Source organism: Macaca mulatta, chromosome 7, assembly GCF_049350105.2.
Source record: "Macaca mulatta isolate MMU2019108-1 chromosome 7, T2T-MMU8v2.0, whole genome shotgun sequence".
In the NCBI taxonomy this organism is placed as follows: Eukaryota; Metazoa; Chordata; class Mammalia; order Primates; family Cercopithecidae; genus Macaca; species Macaca mulatta.
Window position 1 is genome coordinate 163,438,875 of NC_133412.1, and position 11,878 is coordinate 163,450,752.

At 45.1% G+C, this 11,878-nt stretch overlaps 1 protein-coding gene across 1 annotated transcript in view; it reads left to right on the forward strand.

Annotated features, from left to right (window-relative positions):
* The window catches only part of KCNK13 (potassium two pore domain channel subfamily K member 13), a 124,283-nt gene extending 112,861 nt beyond the window's left edge, over positions 1 to 11,422 (forward strand). The window contains 1 exon segment of the mRNA NM_001261646.1: positions 10,058 to 11,422. Within this exon segment, the coding sequence (NP_001248575.1) occupies positions 10,058 to 10,950 (893 nt within the window). The 3' untranslated portion in view covers positions 10,951 to 11,422.
* Positions 11,423 to 11,878: the final 456 nt, after the last annotated feature.

An 11,878-nucleotide genomic window follows, 5' to 3' on the forward strand; every position in this document is an offset into this window, starting at 1 on the left:
ATTTGCAAGCAAGGGAAAATTTCAGGAAAGTAGAGGTTACAAGCAGAATTGTGAGTCAATACATGAAGATTATACATAGGTTTGGCCTAAAAGGGCAGGGTATCTTGAAGCAGGGGCTTACAGATCATAGGCAGTGTATTAGTCCGTTTTTACACTGCTATAAAGAAACACCGGAGATTGGGTAATTTATAAAGAAAAGAGGTTTAATTGACTCATAGTTCTGCATGACTGAGGAGGCCTCAGGAAACTTACCATCATGGCAGAAGGGGAAGCAGGTACGTCTTACATGGCAGCAGGCAAGAGAAAGCACAAAGAGGGAAGAGCCCCTTATAGAACCGTCAGCTCTCAGCCGGGCGCGGTGTCTCACACCTGCAATCCCAGCACTTTGGGAGGCCGAGGTGAGTGGATCGCGAGGTCAGGAGATCGAGATCATCCTGGCTAACACAGTGAAACCCTGTATCTACTAAAAAAATACAAAAAAAGTTAGCTGGGCTTGGTGGCGGGCACCTGTAGTACCAGCTACTCAGGAGGCTGAGGCAGGAGAATGGTGTGAACCTGGGAGGCAGAGCTTGCAGTGAGCTTAGATCGCACCACTGTACTCCAGACTGGGAGACAGAGCAAGACTCCATCTCAAAAATAAATAAATAAATAAATAAATAAATAAATGAAACCATCAGATCTCATGAGAACTCCCTCACTATCATAAGAACAGCATGGAGGAAACTGCCTCCCCACAGGTCCCTCCTTTGACATGTGGGGATTATAATACAAGGTGAGATTTGGGTGGGGACACAGAGCCAAACCATATCAGGTAGATTCAAAGATTTCTGATTTACAATTAGTTAAGGAAAAGAAGCTTTGTTTAAAAATTGGGGGTCAGGCCAGGCATGGTGGCTCACACCTATAATCCCAACAGTTTGGGAGGCCAAGGCTGGCAGATTGCTTGAGCCCAGAAGTTTGAGACCAGTCTGGGCAACATAGACCTGAAATCCAAAAATTGGTTTTGTTTGGTCTTGTACACCCTAGCTACGTAGGAGGCTGAGGCAGCCTCTTGCCTCAGAGATTGAGGAGGTTGAGGCTGCAGCGAGCCATGATCATGCCATTGCACTCCAGCCTGGGTGACAGAGCAAGACCCTGTCTCAAAAAAATAAAATAAATAAATAATAAAATAAAATAAAAATGTGGGGTCAGCAAAAAAGAATGTTAGCTCTGGCTAATGGGCATGACCTCCTCCAGGATGCTCAGGAAGAACTTTAGAACAAAGAATAGCACTCAGAGTTCAGTCCTCAGTTCCCCCTTATCTGAGATGTACATGCCAGTGGATCCATTTGGTGGGGATCCAGGTTTCTGAAAAAACAACTCGGAGACATATATTAAGATGTTATCTTTAGTTTCTATAGGGAACCAAAACTCTTGTGACTTGAGCTTCCTTAGCTATTGTTTTAAGCTACTACTACCTTCTTGGTCATCAAGTTGCTCATTTCCTTCTCAGGGATACCTAGGTAACTGGAATGTCCCCTAAAGGAACTCAAGATTTTCTTTTATTTCCATGCTTGTGGATTTGGGAGTGGACCAGCAGGCTCCTAAGAGGGGTCTCTACTTCATCTCCAAAAGACATGTACAAAAAAGTTTGTGGAAACACTATTCTTATAGCCCAATTTGGGAAGCAGCCAAATATTTATCAACAATAGAATGCTCTCTTCCTCCTACCCCTGCCCTCAATTGGAGGCTGGTCCTTAAAATCAAACAGGCTCAACAGCTTGCTTGATTTACAAGTTGAACCTCCATTAAATTCCACATCCCTTGCAGGCCTCCTCTTGAAGCTCCTTTAAGTCTCTCACACCTAATTTTCCATGGAGGATGGAGCAGGGAGCTGAAGAAGAGGAGGAAGATAGAGGGAAAGAGGTGCCTGTTGAAAACACTGAAAGTCCCAGACAGAGGATATTTCATTATCCATCACTATGTGGCAAACCTCCCCAAATGAGTGGTTTGACCAACCATGGATGTATCTCACAATTCTGTGAATTTCCTGGGCTCAGCTGGCAGTTCTTTGGCTCAACTCAGTGTCAACTGCTGACTCTTGTGACTGCATCCAGCTGTGGCCTTGGCTGGGCTTTACTTAGTGCCTGGCACTTCATCTAGGAATGGCTGGGCCTGTCTCTGCAGCTGAGCGGTCACCCTTCTTACGTGGTGTCTAGGGGATCCAGAGAGAGGCAGCTGAAGTTCCTAAGCTTCTGACAGCGTAAGCCTGGAACTAGTACAGCATCACTCCCACCGTATTCTGCTGGCCAGAGCAAGTCTCAGGGCCATCCAAGATTCAAGGAGAGAGAAAATAAGCTTCCTCTCTTAATGGGAAGAACTGCAAGTGCTTACAAGGATGGGAGCAGTTTGTTTGAAATAATCTTTGGAAACTATGTACCACAGGCAAGAAGAGGAGAGGAGAGAAGTCTGCCTTGCAGACATGAGATCTGAATTCAGCCAAGCCTCCACAACTTGTGAAGATCGTCTGGCTTATTGATGCCTCAGTTTCCCCACTAGTAACTTGAAAAGCTTGGGCTAGAAGGTCATGAAGGTCATGAAGACTTGTGGTTCCTTAATCCCCATAAATACAATGGGCCCAGTGAGAACTCAGGGCCCCCTGCTGATCCTCTACATCTTCCATCATTGAACCACTTCCCATTCCCCACCTCACCCTTTAGAATAATCCACAGGAGTCTGTTCTTGCCTCCTTTCTTCATCCCAGTTGAAACTGGAGGGGCTTTTTACCGAAAAAATGGTCTTCCAGTTCTTTTGTAGTTTCATCCCACATGAGAAGGTTTAAACTGTTAGCATCAAAAAGGTTGTGGGAAAGTATATGCAAGTCAAGCTTTCGTTCCTCAGAGTATTGAGAAGAATGAATCAAGAGGTACGCTGCAGGTGTCTGTGCAGGTGTTTGACTGCAACTTGAGAAAACTTGCTGAGAAACATATTTTTCTCAGTTTAAAAATAATGAAAGAGGCCTGGCTCAGTGGCTCACACCTGTAATCCCAGCACTTTGGGAGGCCGAGGCAGGTGGATCACGAGGTCAAGAGATCAAGACCATCCTGGCCAACATGGTGAAACCCCATCTCTACTAACGATACAAAAATTAGCCAGGCATAGTGGCGTGCACCTGTAGTCCCAGCTACTTGGGAGGATGAGGCAGGAGAATCACTTGAACCCAGGAGGCAGAGGTTGCAGTGAGCCGAGATCATACCACTGCACTCCAGCCTGGGTGACAGAGTGAGACTCCATCTCAAAAAAAATATATATATATAAATTAACTGGGCGTGGTCATGCACACCTGTAACCCCAGCTACTTGGGAGGCTGAGGCAGGAGTATCTCCTGAACCTGGGAGGCGGAGGTTGCCATGAGCTGAGATCACACAACTGCACTCCAGCCAGAGTAGCAGAGTGAGATCCTGTCTCAAAAAAAAAAAAAAAAAAAAAAAGCAAAAAGCAGTAATAAAAGAGGCTGGTCTGAAGATAGTGAGTTATTTCAATTGATTGTTCACAGTTACAGATAGCACTTTTTGTTCTATTCCTTCCCCCATTCTCACTGCTGCACTTGGCTCGTTTTTTTAAAAAGTAATGAAAGATAAAACATTAGAAAATAATTAAATCACTTGTGTTATCATCACCTTGAAATAACCTGATTGATAATTTTGTGTGTTTTTCTCTTTTTTCCCCCTTTTCTATGTATGTCCGTGGCAGACCTTGTCACTTCTGGGGTCCATCTCTTCCCCCAAGGGAATCTGATGAATCCTGACCAGAGGAATCCTTCGTCTTATAGATAATTGGTTTTCTGAGTGGGTTGTAACTTGGTCTGGTCAGTGGTATATAATGGCAATTTTGCCAGAGGATTTCTGGAAAGGATACACAAAGTAGGAAACCATTTTTCTGACTCTGGACACTGGTGTGTGAGGGAGCGGTTCCTGTAGCTGTTGGTGTGAAGGGAGCCAGCTGACATGGTGGTGGGGCCAGAGCTGGGAAGCAGTCAGTCTTGATTCATGCATCATATTCTAAAGCCACTGTATTAACCATCCCTGGAGCTGCCCTCTCTCTCAATGTCATGTTCTAGGAGCTAGCCCCTGTATATTTAAGCCACCTCTATCTATGATTTGCTGTTCCTGGCAGCCAAAAGCATTTTAATTGCTGCAGTATATAGCTACATAAATATATTTTACAAAGTTTATTCCTTCATCCAACAAATATTTAATGAGGATGCCCCATATGTCAGGCGTGACTCATGCTGCAGACACACTGCAGACACACAAAGTTGCTCTGCTTTTTTCCACTTAACATTTTCACCAGTCATTGAGAACTGGTTAGAGATACAATTTTAATGGCTAGTTTATTTAGTCATTTCCCCATTGTCTGATATTTAGGTTGCTGAGGATTTTCATTATTAAAAGTAAAGACATGGTGAACATCCATGTGCATAACTGGTCTCATTAGTAATAATTTGGGAGATAAATTCCTAAAAGCAAAACAAAAACAAAAAGCAGAATAAAAAGGATACCCTGATGTGATTATTATGCATTATATGCCTGTCTCAAAATATCTCATGATACGCCTACTCTGTACCCATAAAAATGAAAAATAAAAAATATATAAATAAAAACAGAAAAAAAGTGTCTGACACATATTCCCAAATTGCTTTCCAGACAGTTTATACCAATTTTTATGTCCTTGTGTAGCATTTAAGAGTTGCCTCTGCATATAAGAACACTCTTGAAATACAAAATGCTCTTTTCTACCCTCAAGTATTTCCAGAAAAAAAAAAAAATCTGATTAAAGTCTACAGGACACAAGAAATCAAGGGCATACCAAATGAGAGGGGAGACTGTTAATGAATGAAAGAGGCCGAAGAGCTGTGCTAAGTGTGGGTGCAGCCTGTTGGATGCTGATTCGTATAAATCATCCGTAAAAAGATAATTTTGAGAAACCTGAATATGGACTGGATATTATTTGATATTAAGGAATTAGTATTAATATTATTAGGTATGGTAATGGCACAGTGGTTATGTTGGAAAAATAAAGCCCTTGGCAGTTAAAGATGTGTCTTTGTTCATCAAAGAAATGGTATGTTATCTGGGATTAACTTTACAATACACCAGCAAATAAAGGGGATGGGGTGGGGTGGGATGGGAGAAGCATGGTTTTGACAGATGTTGATAATTTGGAAAATAGGAGTTTATTACACTTTTTGCTCTACCTTTGTGCCTGTTTGAAAAATACCATAATAAAAAGCTTTTACTTTTTTTTTTTTTTTTTAACCTTAATTGAATTTTGGAAAAAAAATATGTAGTTGACAGCATATACATAAAAGGCTGGGAGACTATGGGCCTGCTCTTCATGGGCTCAGTGAAGTGTTCTGTGGGGGTTGACTGGCACCTTGGCAGTCCTGGTAGCTTTATTCCTAGCCCCAAGGACAGCAGAGAGCCTGGGATTGGTCCCAGAATCTGCCCTAGAATTTACAAGCACATTAACAGAGGTCTGAAATGATGTAAGGGAACTAGACCAAATCAGCTGTGAGTTTCATTGGCCTCCAAGCCAACCTCATGAACCGTTGTTTCTCGATCCACTCATCTGCGCCCAGACTCAGGGGCTGAACACCAATCAGATGACTTCAGGCTTGAAGCACAGGGAATATATTAGGTATTGAAAAGTACCACCTGTGACTGTCAGTTTCATTTGTATGCCTACAAAATATGGGGAGACTGAAATGCATGGGGCATAACAGGTTTTTAAACTGATGTAATTACATCATTTGTTGGAAGAGACATATATACATTCAGAAATATATATTTTATATGTTTTAGTACATGAAAATTTTAAGGTTTTAGCTTGACCCAGCCAAACCCCCCCTGATTTTGGTACCAGGTTTGGCAGCCACTGCGGTCTGGGTGTCTGTATAAAGCATTGAACTATGGACACTTGGCTAATTTCCTTCCCTCCATTCTGCTCGTGGCTTGTACCCTTGACAGTGATGACAGTGAGCTATACTCAGCCTAGTCAGCTGGAGAAAAGCACAGGCCTGGGAGACAAGTCGATCTAGGTTCTGATTCTGGTTTTATGACTTTAGGCAAACCACTCAGCTTCTGTAGTCTTTTTCTCATTTGTCAAATGCAACTAGTAGACTAATAATGCCCAGCTCGCCAGTGTGGGTGTGAGGAGTTGCTGACAAGCACACGGCCTGGCAGAGGAAAGCCTTTGATAATAATCCCTGAGCCCTTTTCCTCTACCAGAAAAGGACCCTGAGGGTTATTATTCACCATCTGAGCCATCTTCAACTCTCAGCATTATGGGGCTCAAAAAAGGGGAGGCTTTCTATGGAAAAGCCTACGTTATTAGCTTAATTCCACACTTTTTAGCACTGAGAGTAGTAAAACCACTTCTCATATCCCCAACTGCAGACATGAGGAAGCTGTCTCCCTTTGCTTCCATAAATACCACCATTTGTACCATTTTCTGTTATTTTTGCTGATTGGAGAGATGGCAGTCATCCATCAAACAGTAAATAACCAAAAGTCATGATTATCCCTCCTTTAACACAATTGAGTATGTTAAAACCAAATAAATAAGAGAATCTAGAAATGTTAAATCTCTGGAACATGTCACTAGAAACCTCATTGACTGGAAAAATCAGCTCATCAAGTGTGTCTGCTGGCATCAGCACTTCACTGTCTCTACCTATGTCACTCATCCCAAAGCGAGGCTGCATTTGGGACTCTGAAGCCCAGATAACTCCATGGTGCTTCTGTGTTGGCCCTTGACTCAGAGCAGCTTGATTTTTTTTTTTTTTTTTAATTTTTTCAGACAGGGTCTCACTCTGTCACCAGGCTGGAGTGCAGTGGCGCAATCTCAGCTCACTGCAACCTCCACCTCCCAGGTTCAAGCGATTCTCCTGCCACAGCCTCCCGAGTAGCTGGGACTACAGGCACGTGCCACCATGCCCAGCTAATTTTTGTATTTTTAGTAGAGACGGGGTTTCACCAGGTTGGCTGGGATGGTCTCGATCTCCTGACCTCATGATCCGCCCACCTCGGCCTCCCAAAGTGCTATGATTACAGGCGTGAGCCACCGCGCCCAGCCCACTGTGGCTTGTTTTGTAGTTAGTTTGTCTCAGCCTTGGATGCTGGGGTCAAGGACTTTGTCTGTGTCATCTTCTTTGGCTGTCTTAGTCCACATGGGCTGCTGTAACAAAATACCAAAGAATGGGAGGTTTATCAACAATAGAGGTTTATTTTTCATGATTCTGGAAACTGGGAAGTCCAAGATCAAGGCATATGCAGGTTGAGTATCTTGGGAGAGCCCTGCTTCCTTATACATAGCACCTTCTTGTGTCCTCCCATGGAGGAAGGAATGAATGAATCACCTCTTTATAAGAGCACTAATCCCATTCATGAGAGCACCACACTTACCACATACTCACCTCTCCCAAAGACTCCACCTCCTAATACCACCACCTTATAGGTGATGGATCTCATCATATGAATTTGGGGGGCACATAAACACTCAAACCGTGGCAGAGGCCCAGACATGTAATGCAGGGCCTTGAACTTAACAGATGCTCTGTAAATTATTGCTATCACTGTGGCTGGAAGTAAATCCATAGCAACTCGTGTTGCTCAGCTTTCTGAGAGTAGAATGACTAAATCACCTCTAAAACAGGCGAGGACTACCTGAGAATGTTCTCTTCTAATTGTCTGAAAGGACCTTCCCCCAGCCCACACACCTCTCTTTGTGTTTCTGAACCTTCCCTATATTCATGGACTTCATCCAGTTTCTAGAATAAACGGCCCCAGACAAATGTTTCCCCCTTTTTCTGCATGTTTACTGCATTCAGATCATGGTGTTTAATAACTACAGCAGCAGTATGCTCTGGTCTTGCAGCTTTGGGATCTACATTGAACCTCCACTGCCAAGAATTGCTGAGGGACTTTGATTTTGAAGAGTTCCCAGAGAAGAGATGATGGTCTGATTCTCTCTCTACCATGAAGGGCCCTAAGTAATTCTCAATGGAACTATTCCCTGTCCCTCGATCCTCCCTTCCCAAATCATCCTGGCAATTCCATTCCATCCCATCTAGCTCAAAAGCTACACTCGGAATCTTCCTCTAGTTTCCTGGTTACTTGCTGTTAATTTCTTACCCAAATGCAGCTCCTTGTGTGCTGAGAAAGGAAAATTGTATTTAGTTCTAAATGATAATACAGAAAGTGACCTCTTGGCTTGACTTGAGCAGACCAGCAGGTCATAACCCCAAAAGCACACACATTTCAAGGTCTGGTCTGAACACTTCCAGGGTGCACTGGGAGGCAGCCATTGACCGAGCTGAAGCAACAAGGAACTGTATCAGCTTGGTGACAAGTGGGGTATTATCAGGAGGGAGGATCATGAGAGCTCTTGTGATCCAAATGATGGGACCCAAGTTAGAAATTTGAACTTGAAAATAAGGAAAAACTTGGCTGGGTATGGCGGCTTATGCCCGTAATCCCAGTGCTTTGGGAGGCTGAGGAGGGTGGATCACTCAAGACCAGGAGTTCAAGGCCAGCCCGGGAAACAAGACAAGACCCTCATCTCTACAAAAATTTAAAAATTAGCCAGGCATGGTGTGCACAGCTGCAGTCCCAGCTACTTGGGAGGCTGAGGTGGGAGGATCATCTGAACCTGGTAGTTTGAGGCTGCACTGAGGTGTGATCACACCACAGCACTCCAGCCTGTGAGACAGAGCAAGATCCCATCTCTTTAAAAAAAGAGAGTGAGAGAGAGGTTTGATGGTTTGATTTTAATAAGAAACTGACTCAGGGAGGCATGCTCAGTATTCTTTTTATTTTTTAATGGTGTTTGTAGTCAGAGTAACTCTGATGCCAACCCCCCGCCCAACCTATCAGCCTTCTCATGTTCACTGAATAGTTTGCTTGGAAGGAACCCTCATCCCTCTGATGTGAGTGGGTTGACCCTCATTGCCCCTTCATGAGAAATCCTGAGTGTATCACCGCTTTCTTTTCTATTTCTGTTTTTCTTAGTAACATCCATTGTTCTACAATATGCATTCTTAGCAGTATGCCTGTGTGCACAGGTAAAAGGTCAGGAGGGTGGAAATTGTGAACAGTTAGAGGCAAAGGCAAAACAGACATTTTATAGTTTATAAAAGTATAACATCCAATACTTCCGTTGTCACTCCGAAAGCATGAAGTGTATGTTTGAAGAATTTTGTTTAAAAGATGGGTAGATCTTGAGCAAATTTCTCATTTCTATGTATGCTAGAAACGCCCGTAATCCCAGTGCCTTGGGAGGCTGCTGTTTCTCTGCCTGCAGCATCCCCACTTCCCCATCCCACCACCACACACATACACCCTTCTTGCCTGCCTAACTGCTCTTTAGCTTTCCGGTCTCCCTGCTTCATCTTTCCTAAACCCCACTTCTTAGATGGGTTCCCCTCTTAGGAGCTCCCATAGAACCCTGTACTCCGTCTAGCACCACACTTACCACACAATATCATAATCATCTTACCGGACTAGGGCTCCATGAGGGCAGGGACCAGAACTGTCTTTTCCACAGTTCTATCCCCAGGTCAATAAGTGTTTGTAGAATAAATGAATTCTGATGAGTCTGTATAAGCCTTTTCTTTGTATGAGCCTTTGCTTCTCTCTCTAAACATGGTCTGTTGGGTTGGTTGTTCAGGTTGTGGACTGTACAAGGACATCTAGCAGAGAAGGGAAGGGAGGCTGAAATCCAGCCCACATTCTCATCACCAAGCCATTTTTTGCTAGCTGTGTCCACCATGAGGATGAGGTGCTATTCTCCTGATTTGCACAATAGCACCACACGGGCTTTCAGCAGCCTAGCTCTGAACAACGCTTAGTATGTTCAAAAGCAGGTGAGAATTCTCTTGCTCATTCTTAAAAGACTAGGGCTGAGTGATTTTATGAAACTCTCTCTTTAGGTCCTTTGCCAGCCATCAAAGCCAAGACCCAAACCCCATTCACAGCAAAGATTTCTCTTACTCTTCTCTCATTTTTCTCTCCTGCAGGGTTTGGGATGACAACTCCGGCAACAGTAGGTGGAAAAATCTTTCTTATCTTTTACGGCCTTGTTGGGTGTTCCAGCACCATCTTGTTCTTCAACCTCTTCCTGGAGCGCCTGATCACCGTCATCGCCTACATCATGAAGTCGTGCCACCAGCGGCAGCTCCGGAGACGAGGGGCCCTGCCCCAGGAGAGCCTGAAGGATGCGGGGCAGTGCGAGGTGGACAGCCTGGCTGGCTGGAAGCCCTCCGTGTACTATGTCATGCTGATCCTATGCACGGCCTCCGTCCTCATCTCCTGCTGCGCCTCGGCCATGTACACCCCCATCGAAGGCTGGAGCTACTTTGACTCACTCTACTTCTGTTTTGTGGCTTTCAGCACCATCGGCTTTGGGGACCTGGTCAGCAGCCAGAACGCCCACTATGAGAGCCAAAGCCTCTATCGCTTTGCCAACTTCGTCTTCATCCTCATGGGTGTCTGCTGCATCTACTCCTTGTTCAATGTCATCTCTATCCTCATCAAACAGTCCTTGAACTGGATCCTGAGGAAAATGGACAGCGGGTGCTGCCCGCAATGCCAGAGAGGACTCTTGCGATCACGCAGGAACGTGGTGATGCCAGGCAGCATCCGGAACCGCTGCAACATCTCCATAGAGACAGACGGGGTGGCAGAGAGTGACACAGACGGGCGCCGGCTCTCGGGAGAGATGATCTCCATGAAGGACTTGCTGGCAGCCAACAAGGCCTCGCTGGCCATCCTGCAGAAGCAACTGTCTGAGATGGCCAATGGCTGCCCCCACCAGACCAGCACGCTGGCCCGGGACAATGAATTCTCAGGGGGCGTGGGAGCCTTTGCAATCATGAACAACAGGTTAGCAGAGACCAGCGGGGACAGATAGAAGCCAGGAGTGGATGCTGGGCAGAGGCCAGAGTAGAATGGAGGATGACTGCCGCCCAGGGGACAAGCTCAGCCCCACGCCTTGGCTCTGTTCCTTCTGGGAGCTGTTCCTGGGAGCTTCCGCAAGCCCATCTTTAGAAATCTGATCTGGGTTCTAACCAACAGCCACCTTCCAGGGATGGGGGGCCTGAAGCCTCAATGCTTGTCTCCTGATCCTTATTCTTTAAGTCTAAATTCAGTCTTTTCAAAATAAATCACAAAAGCAGCATTAGACATTGCCTTGTTTCTTTAATCTTGTTTCAGAGCTTTAACTGCCTGGGGAGATAGATTTTACTTAAGCCTTGATTTCCTGAGGCTTTCTCTGTTCCTTATTTGGGAACAAAAATTGTGACGACTCATTTTTCCCTAGAACTCTGAATGAATGAATTTTTAAAAGTGGGGAGAATGCTTGGGGATGTGTCTGGGCTTTCTTTTTTGCCAGGCTTCCTTCAGAGCAGACCTGCCAGTGGTGTCTGCATAGGGAAAATGTCGGTTGTACTTTTTTTTTTTTTTTTTTTTGAGACGGAGTCTCGCTCTGTCGCCCAGGCTGGAGTGCAGTGGCACGATCTTGGCTCACTGCAAGCTCCGCCTCCCGGGTTCCCGCCATTCTCCTGCCTCAGCCTCCCGAGTGGCTGGGACTACAGGCGCCCGCCACCACGCCCAGCTAATTTTTTGTATTTTTAGTAGAGACGGGGTTTCACCGTGTTAGCCAGGATGGTCTCAATCTCCTGACCTCGGGATCCGCCAGCCTCGGCGTCCCAAAGTGCTGGGGTTACAGGTGCAAGCCACCGTGCCCAGCCTGTTGTACTCTTTATACCTGTTTCTGTTTTTTGTTGTCCTTTTCTTTTTATTTTTAAGGCCTTAATGTCTGTCTGTGGCATCTGTGAGAC